The sequence below is a fragment of the Oncorhynchus keta genome, chromosome 28 (genome assembly GCF_023373465.1).
Source record: "Oncorhynchus keta strain PuntledgeMale-10-30-2019 chromosome 28, Oket_V2, whole genome shotgun sequence".
In the NCBI taxonomy this organism is placed as follows: Eukaryota; Metazoa; Chordata; class Actinopteri; order Salmoniformes; family Salmonidae; genus Oncorhynchus; species Oncorhynchus keta.
This window is the reverse complement of record NC_068448.1, coordinates 35850412-35871806: the sequence shown is the minus strand read 5'-3', so window position 1 is coordinate 35871806 and position 21395 is coordinate 35850412. Positions and strand designations below refer to the sequence as shown.

The following is a 21395-nucleotide window of genomic DNA, read 5'->3' as shown; positions in this document are numbered from 1 at the left end:
GATTGGAATCCAGCCTATAGTAACCAGTGGGCCTCAAATATCACCCGCCAACATGTTGACTTTTAAGGCGTGCATGTTGTTGAATCATTGGGGGGTGTTCAACGACCGGCAGACTAAACCAACCCTGGGTAGAACCTTTGGCTGACGTTTGAACCATGTTGGCGTGAGGAGGAGGATTACACAAACCTACCCCCAAAAAACTACTAGAGAATGTTAATTCGGAAGGATACAGATGTCAATATTTGCTCTATTTCTGGGCTGTCCCCTGACCAAGGCCTCTTTCTCCCAAGCTAACAGTCATCATATTATGGCCCTTCTTAAATAGACTCATTATGCTTTGACACTCCTATTTGCCCTGTGTTTGTTATTGCCCCTCTTATCCTGCTGAAATTCCACTGATGGAAAAGGAAGAAAACCAAGTGTTTATCAAAGACACAAACACACTCTTTGAGCTATTCTGAGCACAAGTGGAGCCCTTCAAATCAGGCCCAGTTTCTTCAAGGCTGACCCGGCTTTGGAATTGTACAGGTCACATTCAGGAACTTAAATAAATGCCCATAAGGTAAGCTTCTAGATGGATTAATGTTCACTTTTAGTCCTTAAAGGTCCTTAAAGTCCTTAAAGGTCCAATGCTGCTGTATTTATCTCAATATCAAATCATTTCTGGGTAACAATTAAGTACCTTGCTGTGATATTTTTTTTTACCAGTGTAATTTAAAACCGAAACAAAAAATAGCAAGAAGTTTGCTAGGACTGTCTGAGGGGGAAACTGAAAACTAGCTGTTATTGGCTGAGAGGTATGGAACACTTTCGTATTGGTCTATTAACCCATTTACCACTTGGTGATATCACCAGGCAGGCCAAAACATAATTCCACCAAAACAGGCTCTTACACTAAATGCATAATCATCCTTTTAACATTATTATTCCAACCTCATGGTGTGGAATGAATATATATTTATTATTTAACCTTTATTTAACTAGGCAAGTCAGTTAAGAACAAATTCTTATTTACAATGATGACCTACCCTGGCCAAACCCTCCCCTAACCCGGACGACGCTGGGCCAATTATGCGCCGCCCTATAGGACTCCCGATCACAGCCGGTTGTGTTACAGCCCAAATCAAATTTTATTGGTCACATACACATGGTTAGCAGATGTTATTGCGAGTGTAGCGAAATGCTTATGCTTCTAGATCCGACAGAGCAGCAGTATCTAACAGGTAATATCTAACAATTCCACAACAAAACCTAATATCTAACAAATTCCACTACAAAACCTAATACACACAATCTAGTAAAGGAATGGGATAAGAATATATAAGTATAAAATATATGGATGAGCAGTGACAGAGTGGCTAAGATGCAATAGATAATGAAGGATACAGTATACGTTATACACATAAGATATGTAAACATTATTAAAGTGACCATTTATTATAGTGGCCAGTGATATGAAGTTTGTAGGTAGGCAGCCACCTCTGTGCTAGTGGTGGCTGTTTAACAATCTGATGACCTTGAGATTGAAAAACCGCTTAAATCTCTCTCTCCCATCTTTGATGCACCTGTACTGACCTCGCTGACTGGATTGAAGTGGGGTGAATAGGCAGTGGCTCGGGTGGTTATTGTCATTGATTATCTTTTTAGCCTTCCTGTGACATCGGGTGCTGTAGGTGTCCTGGAGGGCAGGTAGTTTGCCCCCGGTGATGCATTGTGCAGACCGCACTTCCCTCTGGAGAGCCTTTTGGTTGTGGGCGGTGCAGTTGCCGTTCCAGGTTGTGATACAGCCCGACAGGATGCTCTCAATTGTGCACCTGTAAAAGTTAGTGAGGGTTTTGGGTGACAAACCAAATTTCTTCAGCCTCCTGAGGTTGAAGAGGCTCTGTTGCGCCTTCTTCACCACACGGTCTGTGTGGGTGGACCATTTCAGTTTGTTGGTGATATGAACACAGAAGAACTTAAAACTTTCCACCTTCTCCACTGCTGCCCTGTCGATGTGGATAGGGGGGTGCTCCCTCTGCTGTTTCCTGAAGTCCACGATCATCTCTTTTGTTTTGCTGACATTGAGTGAGAGGTTATTTTCCTGACACCACACTCTGAGGGCCCTCACCACCTACTCCTCCCTGTAGGCTGTCTCGTCGTTGTTTGTAATCAAGCCTACCACTGTTGTGTCGTCTGCAAATTTGATGATTGAGTTGGTGTGCATGGCCACGCAGTCATGGGTGAACAGGGAATACAGGAGGGGGCTGAGAACGCACCCTTGTGGGGCCCCAGTGTTGAGGATCAGTGGATTGGAGATGTTTCCTACCTTCACCTGGGGGGTGGCCTGTCAGGAAGTTCAGGACCCAGTTGCACAGGGCAGGGTCGAGACCTACGCCCCCCAGCTTGATGATGAGTTTGGAGGTGTAGTCAATGAACGGCATTCTTACATAGGTATTCCTCTTGTCCAGATGGGATAGGGCAGTGTGCAGTGTGATCGCGATTGCATTGTCTGTGGACCTATTGGAGGGTTAAGAAAATAGAAGTGCGTCTAGGGTGACCGGTAGGGTGGAGGTGATATGATCCTTGACTATTCTCTCTAAGCACTTCATGATGACAGAAGTGAGTCATTAGTTCAGTTACCTTAGCCTTCTTGGGAACAGGAACTACAGACCCCTGGGATTGAACCAGGGTCTGTAGTGATGCCTCTTGCACTGAGATGCTGTGCCTTAGACCGCTGCACCACTCGGGAGCCCATATATACAGTGCCTTCGGGAAAGTTCCTAGAGCTGGCCACCCGGCCAAACTGAGCAATCATGGTAAAAGGAGAAGGGTCACTCTGACAGAGCTCTAGAGTTCCTATGTGGAGATGGGAGAACCTTCCAGAAGGACAATCATCTCTGCAGTACTCTACCAATCAGGCCTTTATGGGAGATTGGCCAGATGGAAGCAACTCCTCAGTTAAATGAACATGGCAAACTCCAAATGGCCTGTCAAAAGTCAACTAATGACTCTCAGACCATGAGAAACAAGATTCTCTGGTCTGATGAAACCAAGATTGAACTCCTTGGACTGAATGCCAAGCGTCACGTCTTGAGGAAACCTGGCACCATCCATATGGTGGTGGCATCATCATGCTATGGGGATGTTTTTCAGCGGCAGGGACTGAGAGACTAGTCAGTAGCGTTATACTCAAGAAGACTATGCTGTAATCACTGCCAAAGGTGCTTCAACCAATTTCTGAGTAAAGGGTCTGAAAACTTATGTAAATGTCATATTTAAATAGTTTATTTTTAATAAATTAGGAAAAAGGTCAACCTGTTTTTGTTTTGTTGTTATGGGGTATTGTGTGTAGATTGAGATTTAATCCATTTTAGAATAAGGCTATAATGTAACACAGTGTAAAAAGTCAAGGGGTCTGAATACTTTCCGAATGCATTGTATATGTATGTGTTATATATATTTATTTTTATAACACACGGGAAATCTAGTTTTTGACTGCACTGGGCCTTTAGGAAGTTCTGTTCTAAGCCTAGTAGTAGTCTAAGAGGGTCAAAGACGTTTCATGGTCTTTACTTTTTTGTGATGTTCCATGGAAACTCAGTCAAAAAATATTGATTGTTATGATGAGGTGGCTATGAGCTTAGAAGTTTGGTATTTTAAGCATTGCGTCAGAAAAGTTGAATGCAAGTGTCCGGGAAGACATGCACGCACACTCACTCTCTCTCTCACACACACCAGGTTTCCGTTTTCCGGTAATAGCCGGCTTTTGGCCAAAATTTCTTTTGAGAAAAGCCAATACATTAAATTGGCACCGGCCAAATGTCCAGGATTAAGAAAAAAAAATCCCATTGCGAAATAATGCTTTTTAGTCTATTCATTGATGGAAAAGGCAGTCGATGTAAATACATTTGTAAAACAGCATCATCTCAAACAGGCTTCATCAGCGGGTCACACGAGTGGGCTGGAGGCAGTAGGCTATCCAAAATATACTTGTTTGAAACCGGAACGTTTTAATAGATATTATGAGGCATGTCTTGCCTTGCTTTAAAGTAACATATTAGATCTCCTCTCTTTCAAAATTCGTAATGGAAATGTATTTTAATCTCACTTCTTTTTGACATCAGTGTTTTCCCGCTAATTGCATTATAGAACGAACATTTGCGCCTAGCCTACTGCCTTGTAGCCTAGGGCTACTAGTTGTATGTGGGATCTACCTTCCCACAATTGTCCCAGAGTCTGTTTGGAATAGGCTATTTCTCTCTCTCAACAAACCAACCAATAGAATAGGTCAACTGTTCTACTATGGAGTATAGTAGATTGACATAGGCTAGTGATTTTGCTGTTCGTTAGGCTACTCGTATTGAGTTTTTTTAAATTCGTTTTTTTTTGTTGTGTATACTGGGCTAGCTGTTGCTCCCGGTGATGCCTCGGACTTTGTTGCCCTGCCAGCCAGCGGCTTTGTGTGTTTGTCTGTGTGTGACAGCGGAGCCCTGGGCTACGCTATCCCTCTCTTGCTTCGCCGTTTACAGCCGCCAAACACGGTGACACACTTTGAATCTACCCTCGTCATGGGAACCGGAGAGATTGCTGAACGTACTGTAATGTTGCATACAAGCCAGATTAGTTCTCTCTTCTTGCTGCGTTGCCATGTGGACCTGACGCATGCATGAGAGGAGGTGGAGGATGGAAGGCTAGACTAGTCTGTAGCGGCATGGCCTCTTGAGGTTGACTTTGATATACTGTTTCCAAAGAGCTGTGAGAGTCGACATTTAGAATGGGGAGAGGAGAGCAAGAGGGAGACACTGAGACCAATGGTGCACCTGGTAGAGATTGTTACCCTGTGAACCTTTTTATGGTGCTTGGCCCCATCAGTTTTACAGTGACCTCGTGTATTTAACGTTGGATGCCTGATAGAAATGCTACGCAGCATTCTTACCTCATGCTCAATATTTGAAGATTCAAAAACAAACTTAACAGCATCAAAGGAGTGACTCAGTGCCTCCTATATTGATCTGCCTTTTAAGTCGCTACCTAAAATGCACACGTCCAGCTTTTCAGAGAGAGGCCCGAGTGTAGCGTTTCTCTGAAGGTTGTGAGGATATGCTAGCCTCGCAGGCACGAGCTAAGATTTCACTTCCTGCCGCTGTTTCGGGTGACCGCAGCACAGTTTTGGTTACAGTACCAACCAGAGCAGAGTGAGGAGGCCCTACACTGAAGCTGGCTTCACTTCCTAATGACTTGAAGGCCTATATATCGGGTTTTGGGCTGAAGCCTACATTTAAATTCTGAGGAATAGATTCCTTAGGCCTATATGTTGTCCCTAGTGGTGGGTAAATAATGCATTGAACCTATGCAGCATAGCTATCATATAACTAAGTGATCATGAGGAAAGTCTTCAGTGGCTAAACCTATACAGTACAGTATATCCACATAACTATGTCTGTGTGAATAGAGGAAGTTCAGAGGGCTTTCTCAGTTCAATATTTACCCAAATAAGGAAAGCAGAATTCATCAGAATTGTAATCTTAATTGTTTGGAATTATGTGTATAGGAGTTCATCTTCAATTCAACTGATGTTGCGACATTATCACTAGATATCTGCGTTTGACTAAAAGTTGTTCTGTTCCAGAATATTCAATGCCAAGTTTTTCTATTCGGATCAGATCAGGTCCTGACTGAATTGTGTTTCTTCCATCTTTCAGAAGGGGCGGTTCTCGGTGTATGGGGAGTACTGCAGTAACCACGAGAAAGCCCTGCGGCTGCTGATGGAGCTCAACAAGATCCCCGAAATCAGGACCTTCCTCCTGGTGAGGATCCCACCGCTGACACCAACTCACCGTTTTTTTTTACATATCTCGTTCTCTCGTGAAGAAAAACAATCTTCTCTTCCTCTATCTATTCTTCTTCCCATTCTATTCCTCTTACACCATGCTCTCTCCCTCTTCCTTTACCACCTCTTCTTGTCTACCTCTTCCTCCCACTTTCTCCCTGATCCTCTTCCCCTGTGTCATCATTTTCCACCTCTGTCCCAATCACCATCCTTCTCTCTATCCTCTTCATAATGTCACATCTTCTTCTGTTTACATGTTTATGTTTGTTATGCAAAATAACAGGTATTAGAAAAGGGCAGACTCACGACGTAACCACAGGGTCGTTTTGTCACCAGAAGTCCAGCTGTTTCCTTGTTTTGACAACCCTTCTTGCCCCTCAACAATGAACACAGGAACTGCCTTTGATTGCACTTCCAAAGATGATGTCATGGTTGGTGTGAGCTGTCCAGCTGCGGTACATTGGCACGGCTGCCTGGAAGATCTGAGCCTTGTTGACACCGATGTGTTTCCTCCGTCTCATTATTGACTGACCTGAACTTGTTCTAGTTGTGTTCTGTACATTCTATCCCAGGCTGCTAGTGGAACATCACATGGGAGGGGGGTAAATCCGTACTTTCACAAGTCAAATGCGTTGATGTCAACGGGAGACTAAGATACATTTGACATATGTGGATGTTAGGATTCTCCCCATACATTTTTCAACTTTTAGCGGAATGACCCTTTAAGCTACAAGTCTGAACTCCACAGGTTGAAGCTGTAGGCTGGTTTCAACCCGAAATGCATGGTAGTCCACAGTGCTTTTTGTGGACGATGTGGAGTGAGGGAATTGGGAATGTGGTGTAGTCAGTCGATGAACTCTGGCGTGGAGACGATGCCTTCTGTAATCGCAGGGAGCCTGGAGGCTTAATGAATAATCACATTTGGATGTAAGCTTTGCATTAATTAGTCATGATTTATAAATGCAAATCGTTATTAGTATTATAATGATATTTGAGGGTGGTGCGGCATGAAGAGCCATCGGGGCATCTGTTTCCTCTCTTGAATTCCGTTCCATTTCCATGTTTTTGCGGTATTTGAGCTGATATTTCCATGTTAATTGACAAGCACTGAATATGTACGCCGTCTCTCTCTACACGGACATCAAAACAAAGCTGTACAGCTGAGAGGAGTAAAGTGAAAGTATGCTGAAAGGAGGTCAAAGAGAAGCTCTCGGAGGGAGTTTGGCTGCAGGCACGCTGATGGAAACAAGGTTCAGATTAGAAGACTAGAGAAGAGAGAAAGAGAGAGAGGGGTGGAGATGGGGATTGCGTCAGGATTGCCAAGCCGGCTGGAATCTGTGGAATCACACAATTTTGCAGTCAGTTTTTTTTTTGCGCTCCTCTCCTCCCCCCAGCCCCCAAGCGTTAGCTTCAACCAAAAAACTGCATGAGCACAACACTGCTGTTTCTTCTCAGAGTGCCTTATGAAGTTGAAAGTGGTGGAAATATGTGCACTATACCAACCAATGATGTGCTTTCTGTTTTCTACACCAAAGTATTTTCATGCGGCGTATCTAGTTTGGCCTTTGATCTTGTGGTGAATGCTGCTCATGCTTGCCCTCTGCGACTTCGCATTTGACAGACCTGGTTACTGGAAAACAAAGCACAGAGAAGAGAACCCACCAGCTTGGTCTCTCGCTCTCTCACTCTCATCTGAAGAACCAAACTTTCACCACCAAACTGATTTCTTGGGTACATTTATCAAAGCATGACTTTAGTTCCAGTTTGCCACCCGATCCCCATTGAGGCTGTTAATGCAACACTGAAGACATGCTGTGGTGTTTTGGATTTAGCTTCTTGCACTCAACCAATTCACATCATCATTTTAGTGGAGTTTCCAACTTACATTTCTAGAAGAATCACAAACAAGATGGAGGATGTGTCATAGGCAATAGATGTCCTTGTTTGATAAATGACAGTTTTGTTAACATCTGTGTCTTGTTTGTTTTCCAGCACTGTATGCTGCTGGGAGGGAAGAAGAGCACAGACATTCCCCTGGAGGGGTACCTGCTATCGCCCATTCAGAGGATCTGCAAGTACCCCCTTCTACTGAAGGTAAGGCCCTTGGACCCGAGGAGAATGACACAAGCGCATACACGAACATAAACACACGTTCCGACCTTGTCCTCCACACTCCTACCACGCACAATCTTTTATTCTCCACCCCACGTCCAATTTCTCCCTTTTTTCCAACTTCTCCACAAAACTCTATCCGCACCCTCCGTCCCACCACTTCATCCTCACTATCCTATGTCCGACCTCCACGCTCCCCCCTCCAGCCTAACATTCCCCCAGTACTCTGTTCATCCATCATCCTGCAATCTTAACTGACCTCTCCACTTCTAAATGCAACTCCATCCACCGTTGACTCTGCAGGATACTGTTGAGATGATTCCTAATAATGAGCATTATCAATGGCTGTTTTATATACTGTAGTTCTACTGAAGACGTCTTGACTTTGGCTTTAACCCGTTAATGACCTGACCAAGTGACCACTCTACTCGCCTCTCCCCCGCCTCTAGGAGCTGCTGAAGCGGACGCCCAAGAAGCACGCGGACTACCCTGCGGTGGAGGAGGCCCTGCAGGCCATGAAGGCAGTGTGCTCCAACATCAACGAGACCAAGAGGCAGATGGAGAAACTGGAGGCCCTGGAGCAGCTGCAGTCGCACATCGAGGGCTGGGAGGTGAGGAATTCTATTCTATTCTACTCTAGACCATGGCTAGGATGCACCCTATAGGTCACCATTGAGGGGGGGGGGGTGAAAAGAGGGGGAGAGACTTGTGCGTTTAAAGATGAGAGGCGCGACGGAAGGGTGGGGGGTCTGAGAGAGAGAGGAGGGAGGGAAAGATGAGAGGATGGAGAGGGGTGGGAGGTGAGAAGAAAGATTGAGAGAGGAGAAGTAAGAGAGAGAGAGAGGATAGAAATGGTTTGAATGACAGGAAAGAGATGGAAAAGGGAAGCTCAGAGTTTAGATTTGTCAATGTTTTACACACACACACACACACACACACACACACACACACACACACACACACACACACACACTGTCCTCCTCATTGACTCAGTCACGGCTGTGGCGAAAAAGCTTGGTGCAAGCTTAGGCCAGTTTTCAAGAGTCCACTAAATACTGAGTACCACTTCATTTTCTGTGACAGTAAAACACTCCTCCAGCTTCCCCCAGATTACCAGTGTGCACAGGGCACAGACAGGTCTTGGGAGCGGAGCGGAGTGCCCAGTGCGTTTTTCACGCCTCCCTCACCCTCCACAACAGAGCCCTTGTCCACTGACTCTCCTCGGGCCCCCTGGGCCCCGGAGAGGACAATCTGCCCGCTCAGGAGCCATGGGAAGACCAAAGGGCACCCTGCCCAATCGGCAGAGCCCGATGAGGCAGGGCCTAGTCTCACGCGGGACCCTTTGAGGAAAAAGCGAGGGCCTCACAATGGCATCCTACACACACACACACACACATACACTCAAAGCCTGCCAAGATTTGCCTCGCTCTGACAAAATATGCCACCGTTTCACCCCTGCGATTGTTCTCTGTCAAAAATGTGACAAAACAAGAGATTGTTGTGTGTTTAACAAGGATAAACGATGTGGGGGGAAAAATTACACCATGTCGTCTGTTCCTTCCACAGATCAATCAGACTTGTCTTGATATAGGATTGTTATTGGCATTTTTGTTAAATGACTCTCATTTGATTCCAGCCACTGATGTGGGGGCAGTTGGACATCTGTTTTTGGGATTGGTTCTCTGATTCACTTTGCGTTGACCCCTAGAGGTCAAAACATATCTGAGAGTGAATGAGTATTGGGACATAGAGCCTCTGTCTACTCACTCTGTATCACAGTCCGTCCTCATGAAAGACAATCCCCCTCTCCCTACCTACTTCCCTCTCTTTAGCCCATTATTCCTACTCTCTCCACTGCTCCACTCTCCAGTGTAATCACTGCTCCACTCTCCAGTGTAATCACTGCTCCACTCTCCAGTGTAATCACCTCTCCACTCTCTCCACTCTCCAGTGTAATCACTCTCTCCACTCTCCAGTGTAATCACTCTCTCCACTCTCCAGTGTAATCACTCTCTCCACTCTCCAGTGTAATCACTCTCTCCACTCTCCAGTGTAATCACTGCTCCACTCTCCAGTGTAATCACTGCTCCACTCTCCAGTGTAATCACTGCTCCACTCTCCAGTGTAATCCCCTCTCCAGTGTAATCACCTCTCCACTCCTCCACTCTCCAGTGTAATCACCTCTCCACTGCTCCACTCTCCAGTGTAATCACACTCTCCAGTGTAATCACCTCTCCACTCTCCATTGTAATCACTCTCTCCACTCTCCAGTGTAATCACTCTCTCCACTCTCCAGTGTAATCACTCTCTCCACTCTCCAGTGTAATCGCCTCTCCAGTGTAATCACTGCTCCACTCCTCCACTCTCCAGTGTAATCACCTCTCCACTGCTCCACTCTCCAGTGTAATCGCCTCTCCAGTGTAATCACTGCTCCACTCCTCCACTCTCCAGTGTAATCACCTCTCCACTGCTCCACTCTCCAGTGTAATCACACTCTCCAGTGTAATCACACTCTCCAGTGTAATCACCTCTCCACTCTCCAGTGTAATCACTCTCTCCACTCTCCAGTGTAATCACTCTCTCCACTCTCCAGTGTAATCACTCTCTCCACTCTCCAGTGTAATCACTCTCTCCACTCTCCAGTGTAATCACTCTCTCCACTCTCCAGTGTAATCACTCTCTCCACTCTCCAGTGTAATCACTCTCTCCACTCTCCAGTGTAATCACTCTCTCCACTCTCCAGTGTAATCACTCTCTCCACTCTCCAGTGTAATCACTCTCTCCACTCTCCAGTGTAATCACCCCTCCACTCCTCCACTCTCCAGTGTAACCACCTCTCCACTCCTCCACTCTCCAGTGTAATGACTCCTCCACTCTCCAGTGTAATCACCCCTCCACTCCTCCACTCTCCAGTGTAATCACCTCTCCACTCCTCCACTCTCCAGTGTAATCACCTCTCCACTGTCCAGTGTAATCACTCTCTCCAGTGTACATCACTCTCTCCACTCTCCAGTGTAATCACACTCTCCAGTGTAATCACTCTCTCCACTCTCCAGTGTAATCACCTCTCCACTCCTCCACTCTCCAGTGTAATCACCTCTCCACTCCTCCACTCTCCAGTGTAATCACTCTCTCCACTCTCCAGTGTAATCACTCTCTCCACTCTCCAGTGTAATCACTCTCTCCACTCTCCAGTGTAATCACTCTCTCCACTCTCCAGTGTAACCACTCTCTCCACTCTCCAGTGTAACCACTCTCTCCACTCTCCAGTGTAACCACTCTCTCCACTCTCCAGTGTAACCACTCTCTCCACTCTCCAGTGTAACCACTCTCTCCACTCTCCAGTGTAACCACTCTCTCCACTCTCCAGTGTAACCACTCTCTCCACTCTCCAGTGTAACCACTCTCTCCACTCTCCAGTGTAACCACTCTCTCCACTCTCCAGTGTAACCACTCTCTCCACTCTCCAGTGTAACCACTCTCTCCACTCTCCAGTGTAACCACTCTCTCCACTCTCCAGTGTAACCACTCTCTCCACTCTCCAGTGTAACCACTCTCTCCACTCTCCAGTGTAACCACTCTCTCCACTCTCCAGTGTAACCACTCTCTCCACTCTCCAGTGTAACCACTCTCTCCACTCCTAATGGGGAGGTAATAGTGCAGAATCGGGGCTCAGACGCATTAGCTTTGCTCTAATAGACAGACAGCCCTCCTGCTTCCACCACCCCTCCCTCTGTCATCCTCTATCCATTCCTCCATCCCGCCTTCCTGCACAGTTAAACATGGAATTTGATCGATCGGGTGAAATGTAAAACCGTCTGCTAGACCGACTGGAATGCACCTGACCTACAAGAGTGAGGATAATCCTGTTTTTCGGGGGGGAGCTATGCGCGTCTGTCAGAGATGTAGTGGCCAGAGGAATCAATTATGGATGGTAGTGGGGGTCTGGTTTTGGGCAGCTACAGTGATTTGCTCTCAATGACATCAAAGAGACAGTTACATTTGGTAAAGTCCAACCATAAAAGAGTGTTTGGTGTCTCTACCAAAAATGGTGGTGGGGCAGGAGATCCAGAGTCCCACACATGGGCACCCTTAGTTCCGGTTGATTTAGATTGGTGCGTTCCATTGAACAATGATGTTTTGTTATGGCTACGTGTATGGCATGAATGTATCCATGCACAGGCACTCTATATTACCAATCATTACTTTACGAGGCAGCCCTAAATGTGGATGTGTGTGGTTAATTGCAATGTTGTAGGTTTGATTGAATTCCTGTCTGAAATGGCACCCTATTCCCTATATAGTGAATTACCTTGTGATCAGAGGCCAAAGGGGAGGTCCCATATGGCTCGGGTCTAAAGTAGTGCACTATATATGTAATGGTGCCATTTCTGAAACACCCTCATCCATAATTAACGTCACAGCTAGAATCCCATAGGTCAACCTTAAGGAATCCCTTTAGGTTTCTGGTTTACAATGAGCTAATGTAAAACCCTGCAAATACAGCTTTAAAAATGACTTCATCTAATGACTAAATAGTGACTCACTGACAAAGTCGTGGCCTAGGATCGTTAAAAGGTTTTAATTGGCACTCGTACCTTGCGGTGTGAGTTGATGTCCATGTCCCCCCGACTAGGCTAAAAAGTAAAACCTAATGAATTATGAAACGAGATGAATCTTTAAATTAAGAACTTGCGTCAGATCGCATATATAGAGGGGACAGTGTTTGTGTGCATGCTCATACATGCGACTACATACATTTGGTTTAAGAATCTGTGGTTCTCATCCCATGGCTGCAGAGGAGAAAGAGTCCACGGTCAACTCACGTTTTACCATCCAGATTTGAGCAACACTTCACATAAAGTACCCTGCCACTAAACTGTCATAACAGTGGCTTTCCACCGGTCATAACGCGAGTCCCAACACTGCCTTGACATTACATATCAGGGAAGCGTTGGGAAATAACTGGAATGCTTCACATGTTACGTCTCAGCTCACCGTATGAGTGGTATGTGGCTGGCAGGGGTAAAATAAACAGGCTTTGTCTTAAGTCTGACCAGATGTCCCTTTGGGACCCAGAGCTGGCACTATTTAAACAAAATCTTGTTTCCTCCCCATTTTAGACTAGTTTCCTCCAGTTCAGTTCAGTTCGGGGGCCAGTTGGAAACTTGTCTAACCACTGTGGGATGAAGACCAGTGCACAGCTGACTTTTGTCTTGTGTTAAGGGTCATTGGCAAAGTTTAGGGAAGGACTGTTGTATACACTATTGTTCTGTTGTATAACAGTAGGAGTGAGGGTGTCGTCTGTTGTTCATTCCATCCTATTAGCACAATGAAACCATTAGTTTACTATAAACCGAATCCAATGTCATCTGATGTGTGAATTCTCACAGCTGCATTTTGTTGTTCGACTGGGGTTGTGCACTCTGAAGGTAAACACATGCTGAGTAAAAGAGAATCATTGTTATAGACACGTACACACACAAAGAACCCCCCCCCCCACACACACACACACACGTCAAGTTGAGAGATGACAACAGGCACCAGCGGTTAACTGCCGTCCTCTCTTGACTGTCCCCAGGGCACCAATCTGACTGACATCTGCACCGAGCTGCTGCTCCACGGTAACCTGCTCAAGATCTCAGCCGGCAACATCCAGGAGAGAGTCTTCTTCCTGTTCGACAACCTCTTGGTCTACTGCAAGAGGAAGTCCAGGTGAGAATGAGGGAGGAGATGGTGGGGGTGGGGGAGGGAAAGCAGGGGAGGTTGTGAGGGGCTGACTGAGAGGAGAGCGAGATGGTGGAGAGGTAAGTGGCAGGAATGAGCACAACTTGTGTTCATTCAGTGGCAGAAAGAAGCCAGACATGGAAAAACCGAGTGAATCCCCAAATCCTGTTTTGTGTAGTGTGTACCAAGCTCATTTTACATACAAACAAAACAAGTCCACCTAACGTTGTGTGCGTGTGTGCGTGCACGTGCTTCAGGACTGTGAAGTTGTTTTAAAAATGTATTTAGTTATACATATTTTTAGCATCATTTTATTTTTTTTCTGTGCAAAAAAAAACAACACATTTTAAAAATGTTCTGTTCAATTTCCTAGGGTTTCTGGGAAGAAGTCCACCAAAAGGACCAAGTCCATCAACGGTCCCTTGTACCTGTTCCGAGGAAGAATCAACACCGAGGTGATGGAGGTGGAAAACGTCGAGGACGGAACAGGTTTGTGCCAGTCTCACCAGTCTTCATATACTGTGAAACACCCTCATCCCTCATCCTACTGTGGTCCTTCTCTAGCTCAGTTGGTAGAGCATGGCGCTTGTAACGCCAGGGTAGTGGGTTCAATCCCCGGGATCACCCATACGTAGAATGTATGCACACATGACTGTAAGTCGCTTTGGATAAAAGCGTCTGCTAAATGGCATATATTATTATATTATTATATATACTGTACAGTGCTGTGAAAAAGTATTTGTCCCCTTTCTGTCATCCAGGTCCTGAGGCAGCAAAGCATCCCCAAACCATCCCCAAACCATCACACTACCACCACCACACTTGACAGTTTTAAGGTTCTTACTGTTGAATGCAATTTTTGGTTTTCGCCAGGCATAATGGTGACCCCATGTCGTCTTTGTAAACTCAGGTTCCCTTTATCGAATATTACACTTTGGTTGAAGATCTGATAACATTCAGCATTAAAAATGTGCAAAAATAGAGAAAATCAGGAGGGCAAATACTTTTCCACCATACTGTAGGAACATCATCTCGCTATTCACCCCTCCATTTATTCATTCATGCAATCATCCCTTGCTCTAATCATTCATCCATGTTTAGTCATGTATCACATTTGTCCTCCATCAGTTGATCATTTAATGTTCTTTCTATTTATGTGGGATTAACTCTCTAAAGGTCTGGCTGACGTAAAATCATGAACGAATTACACAGATCTATGCTACAGTGTTACTTTTAGGCTTCAAAAACTAGATAATGAATTCACTGATGGAATAGGTGATACAAATCTGATGAGAGCTTACAGTTTGGGTGTAACTATAAAATCTTGCTTAGTTTTCTCACACTTTGAATGACTAACGGTGGATAGGGAGGTTAAATGGATTTGACGAGTGCTTGCTCGCGGTGATAATGTCTTACATTGGTTCGGGCAGGATGCACAACCTGTGTTTCTCACCTTTGAACTTCTGGGATAGCTGCTGCTGCAGGAACTGGAACTTACCAACTTACCACACTGTTCTGCTCATTTTGCTCTAGAGATGTGTTGCACACTAGCCTGTTTTTGCAAGACCTGGGTTAAAGCAGTATTTGAAATGTTTTAAATATTTTAGTTTTGCTTGATTGAGTTTACCAGGCGCATAGAAACAATAAAATTGTCCCAAAACTGCCAACCCCACATATCTTGCATTCCAGGCAGGCTCAAGCAAACATTCAAAGTATTTGAAAGATTTCAAGTACTATTCGAACCCAGGTCTGATTTTGTTTTCTCATGTAGCTCTTGCTTTAGGGCCTTAGGGGTAGAAATGCACTTCTTCCTCTCACATGCCTCCTTTCTGTGCCCCGGGGCTGTTGCCTATCGCCTGGTACGTTCAGAGGTAACCACAAAGAAAAATATGTTCTCTCTCTCTCTCTGTGTTTCTCAGAGAGACAATATAACCTAATTGTTACACTTAAGGTCATGTGCCATTTTTACACTGCCAGTTGTATGTGTCTAACTTGGATGTGTCTAAGGGTATTAATGTGTTGATTTGTAGCATTGTAGAAGCCCTGAAATATCTGTGCTTTTTATACCGTTCAGCTGACAATTTTAAAGCAGGGCTCTCTAACCCTGTTCCTGGAGAGCTACCCTCCTGTAGGTTTTAACTCTAACCCTGTTCCTGGAGAGCTACCCTCCTGTAGGTTTTTAACTCCAACCCTGTTCCTGGAGAGCTACCCTCCTGTAGGTTTTAACTCCAACCCTGTTCCTGGAGAGCTAACCTCCTGTAGGTTTTTAACTCCAACCCTGTTCCTGGAGAGCTACCCTCCTGTAGGTTTTCACTCCAACACCAGTTGTAACTAACCTGGTTCAGTTTATCAACCAGCTAATTATTAGATCAGGTGTGCTAGATTAGGGCTGGAGTGTGAACCTACTGGGCGTTAACTCTCCAGGAACAGGGTTGGAGTGAACCTACAGGAGGGTAGCTCTCCAGGAACAAGGTTGGAGAGCCTTGATTTAAAGTAATATGTTTAGATTAATAAGGATATTGAGTGAATCCGTTTGAATTAGATTTGTAGTTTGTGTCTTGTCGGGCCTGTGTTCTTCCACTGAAGAGCACAACCTTGAAATGCACTGACGGTAGGTTTCCCATTCACACGAAGAGCAATTCGACGAGCGTTTTGGCGTGAATGCATTCATCACACTCAGATGAATGCAACAACATTATACCCTCCTCCCACGTCCACTATTGTTTGAAGCACGCACACCTAGACACCATTAGCCCTTTTTTTTAATGCTTCCACCCCCCCACTCGGGGCCAGGTGGTTTCACATCTATTTATATGACCTTTTAACATTTACACTAATGTACTTCCATTACTCCCAGTCCATTCATTATGCATTACAGTCACCTGGAGCCAAAGAGCTGGTCAAATTGGAATGGAGAGGGAGACAAAGAGAGGGAATGCGAGGGCGGAAGCAAGGCGGACCTTTCTGTCGAGTCAGCGGAAAGATGTCTTTTACTAGTCAGTTATTGTTTGTTATTTTAATTAGCAGTACTTACAGTCTGATGGATATTTGAACTCTGAGGTATTTCAAGGACAAGTGAAGCTTGAGAGTGTTGTGGCTGGGCTGTATTACCCTCAGTTACTTCTGAGGTCAACACGAGTTCATGAACACTGCATGTTTTATCCCCAAGGAAAGCTAATACAGTATTCATATCAATGTCCATCAACAGCATTGAGGTTAAATGTAATAAAGGTTATTTCTAGAAGAGGAGTCACATGTCGGGTGTGTACCATGGTCCGTTAATAGTTTTTTATTTACCTCTTGTTTTAGCCGACTACCACAGCAACAACTACACGGTGACCAACGGCTGGAAGATCCACAACACGGCCAAGAACAAGTGGTTTGTCTGCATGGCCAAGAACTCGGAGGACAAGCAGAAGTGGCTCGACGCCATCTTGAGGGAACGAGAGCAGAGAGAGAGTGAGTTTAACAAAAAAGGGGCATGTCCTCGCTTTTGGAGCCCTGCTCCCACCTCCCTTGAGAATGTAAGGCTATCATGTTTTCCGATTGTGCTCTACTTTCTGACCTCATAGACTTATACAGTATCTCAACAACGCTATGCTATGGTGAGCTAACACAATTAAGGTTCAGATAAATAAATGGTTAGCTTTGCAAGAGGTTACAAATGGAGTCCCTCTGTTGTGAGAGATCATACAATATGCATGCAAATGAATGCCTCACTAGGATGCTTATGGTATGTGGATTATGGTATGTCTTGCTGCTCTTTTTGTCTCTCTCTCTCTGGCTTTTGTTTTATAAATACATAAAGATTGTGGTATATTGTGGAACTTTAATACCAAATGAATGCGGATGAACAGTCTGGAGTTTAACATTCAAAAGAAAGAGCCAGCCGCCTCTTACCATGCAGTACGAGACTCATGTTTGCTAATCAACACTCCCGAGAGGAGAACACACTCTATACAACAGTTAATTCACTAACAATCTCAAGATGCGCTAAAAACAGAATCTTCGATCCAGCAAGAGCCTGAAATAGAACAGCCAGTAGCAGCTTGCCAGAAACGGCAGCTCACTAGAGAGTATTACAACACGGTCACGGGTTGTTGTCAGTCTGTGACACCACTCTGTTCTCTCTCTGTTTTGTCTACCCATCTATACCGTGGCATGAAAATGAGGCTCCGTAACACACTTTGTATGCCATTTCGCGACTTGGTGTGGAGTGATTGCAGACGTTTGGCATGAATTAGCAGCTTGGGAGCAGTTTTCAAGAACTGTGCAATTTAATAGTGTGTTCAAATCGAGTCACACCCAAAACATCCTGGCACTGGAATAAAATTATCTTTGGTCCTCTCTAAAAAAAAAAAAAAAGAATGGCACTAAAATACCTCTTTCTCTAGTTAAAATGTGCTATTTGCGGTAGTGTTTGACTACACATTGAAAACATGTATTTTGGGAAAGATGGATTATTTGTTCAAAACATCATTGTAAGCCGAGCACTCTCACTCCTCTTGTTTAATGACTTCTAAAGTGTCTCCACATGAGGAGTAAGGACACCTGTTCAGCACTGGCCACCTGTCTTTTTGTTTGCGTGCGCATTGGGGAGGGCTAATAAAGCTTGAAAGGCTTTTACTGACTTCTGTGCCTGTAGGCATGGTGACACCTGATAGCATTGGAGGCAGAAATCACCACTGCTTCCCACCCAAGCTGTAAGTGTATGGGAAGGATTCAACTTAAACAGCTGAGGGGTTTTGAACGTTCAACCATACCTGTGTTCTAGCTGTTTACAACAACTGTAGCTTTAATATTTCAAATGTAGCAAATGAGCCTTCCACATGGACTTGTGTGAGCGGTCACCTGGTCCTGTGGCTAAAATGAAGACGTGGAGCTTTGCAGAGTACCAAGGGCCATGTTGGGTATTGGGTTACGGCAGGCGGAAATTGACCTGAGGCTAACAGATGCCAGATCAGTCACAGTGCAGCCAACCCCTCCCTGAACCACCGGCCTGGCCCACATCTGGAAGGCTTGACCACATCCCTTTCATCCCCGTTTCACTATTGATACCTAACCCATTGTTGAATCCCAGTTTCCACCAGCACACCTCTTTTAAATGTACCCCTGTTTTGCCATGGCACTGTCTTTAGTTAGCATTTTGGTTGTAGCCCCTTTTTAAATACTCCCAAGACAGATCCATTATTATTGCCCTGCCGGCTGGATGCGGCTGGGATCGTCTTATCAGTGTTTTCGTGGAGGCTGAGGGGAAATGAGTGGGCTAACACGTTAGCCTGTTTGCCTGTGCCAGTGAGAGTGGGAAGAGGGGGCCTCTGGACAGGCTCTGACAGCTGGACCAGCAGGCCAGGGCCGGGGGCCCCTTGCACCAGGACCAGACCCCATTCTGTTCAATGACTCTTTGTTTGAATCCACTCCAGCTGCTGTCAAGTGTAATCCAACCCCACCTTCATCAGCGGCACCCAGCTCTGGCACCCCCGCAAATTTTGTTGGAATTGTCTGAGTCCCACGGTTTAACAGGACCAAGAGGCTGACAATGGAGTTGAGTTAGTCAGAGAGCCTGGTGATGGAGCTCCAAAGTTCAGAGAGCCCAACAGTGTAGTTTAGCAGCTAACTGAGCTCCACTGTGGAGTTTAGCCAGTCAGAGAGCCTCACAGTGACACTCCAAAGTTCAGTTAGCCCCACAGTGGAGTTAAGCTGCTCAGAGAGCCCCATGTTGGAGTTACGGTTTAGAAGCTCTATGAGCATGCTGGACCTTCAAAGGGCTCAACATCAACAGACTAGTTTTGAATTGTCTGTACATATTTGTCATAATTTAACATATTTCTCACTCAAGGGTGTTGCAGCTTGGTAAACATAACTGCTGCTCTACACTAAAGATAAAGAACTCTGTGGCGTCACAGTACATTAGCAGGCGACACAGTACATTGTTCTAGACCTGGACAGACTAACTTCTGGCTTTCCCTCCATAGGAGGCGGCAGAAGCGAGCCGCCATGCTCCGTTCCTTTCCTACCCCTGTACCGTGTCAGAAACCCCAACGGGACCCTACAGGCAGGGGCATTGTGTCTTCTCACAGCCCCGTGACAGCCTCTTCCCCCCCGGGGGCTGAAACGCATAGATGTCTGAGGGCAGACTGGAGGAAATGGAGTCCCTCAGGGCTCGGTGTTGGGCCCTCTTTTGTTTTTGCTGGCACTGTGGGACAATAGCTGCTGCCCCCCCCCATACCAGCCAGAGTGTCAGACATGTGAATCAGCATGATGTCTTAGGCAGTGAGAGGAATGATCTGTAGTCTTTATCTCTCTCTCTCGCACACACACTCATACACATTCTCAGGCCACATAGTTTATCGTTACCCCTAGACTCACTGTTGGGTTTGAAATATATTAATAACAGTTTATAGTCAACTCAGGCTTTCGATAATGAACATTATATGCAAAATGCTTTGGTGTCTGACCCCTTGAGTGTTTGTCTGTTGCAGGTCTGAAGCTGGGGATGGAGCGGGATGCCTATGTGATGATCGCCGAGAAGGGCGAGAAACTCTACCACATGATGATGACCAAGAGCCGCCACCTGATCAAGGACCGGCGTCGGAAGCTGAGCATCGTTCCCAAGTGCTTCATGGGAAAGTGAGTTCTTCCACACTGAACAGTCCATTGCCTTTGTGCAGGCTAAGCTTGAAATCTCAAATGTTACAGTGGTTGGATGACAACAATAGGTGCTCAGTTGAGGGGGTGACCTTTCAACTGGGAACAAGGGTACTTTTAAGACATCTTCGAGGTACAAATACATGAAAACTGTGGGATTCTTCCACTGAACCAAAACTTCTGCTGTTAATAGTGATCATATTATATATACATTGATAATAATATTTGAAATCCCTACATTCTGTAGTTCTGAGGGAGGTGGATCACAACAGGGATGTTGTGTTGAATAGGGCTCCATCCATTCTATCTAGCCATTCCATGACTAATTTCTGTTGCATATAATTACCGGCCACTGAGAAGTAGAGGAGGAATTGAATGGCAGAATGCCTAACCTGGCCCTATCATTACATCTCTCCTAGCCTGCCATAATGATACCTACTGTAATCACCCTTGCATATGGAACGGCCTAAGTTGATTCCCTTACACACCGTATCATTAAGCAGGCGCTTCCTGAGTCTGCCGGCCTTTCCTCATCCATGTGCACACGTGCTCACACACACACACACACACACACACACACACACACACACTTACTTAAGCAAACCCGGTGCAATCATTCACGCCACACACTACACACCACTCACTAACACAATCAGTTTCCCAACCCCAACTGATGAGTGAGATGACTGGGAGTTGTTTTCCATCCTGTGTTGGGAGCCACGAACTTGTTGTCGGAGGCGACTGTTTTCAACCGACACATATAGAGCTTCCTTAAGGAAGAGACCTTCCCTTTAACTGCGAGGACGTCATTAGACAGACCCTTCAACAGCGAGCTGCTGGACTAAGCAGCCCCCCGTCTTTCAATGCTGTGAATGAACAATGAGGGCCTAGTTTGCCTCCAGTAATGCATTTTCCATTATGCCCCACAGCTCCACATAGTGTTTTGCGAGATTCCGAACTGTTATTAAAATTATTTATTATTTGGCACAATTTTTTTTTTTTTTTTTTGTGGGGGGTGAATATAAAAAAGAGGGTAAAACCGTGATGGTGATCACTGGTGCTTACTTTATGGAGAGTCAGCATCCAAGGGAAATAT

General features: G+C 45.4%; 1 protein-coding gene across 1 annotated transcript in view; it reads left to right on the top strand.

Annotated features, from left to right (window-relative positions):
- prex1 (phosphatidylinositol-3,4,5-trisphosphate-dependent Rac exchange factor 1) overlaps window positions 1–21395 on the top strand; it is a 111868-nt gene that overhangs the window by 23160 nt on the left and 67313 nt on the right. The window contains exons 4-10 of the mRNA XM_035740970.2: window positions 5685–5789; window positions 7805–7906; window positions 8374–8535; window positions 13506–13639; window positions 14025–14140; window positions 16961–17110; window positions 20134–20281. Coding sequence (XP_035596863.1) covers window positions 5685–5789; window positions 7805–7906; window positions 8374–8535; window positions 13506–13639; window positions 14025–14140; window positions 16961–17110; window positions 20134–20281 — 917 coding nt within the window. The remainder of the gene's footprint in view (window positions 1–5684; window positions 5790–7804; window positions 7907–8373; window positions 8536–13505; window positions 13640–14024; window positions 14141–16960; window positions 17111–20133; window positions 20282–21395) is intronic.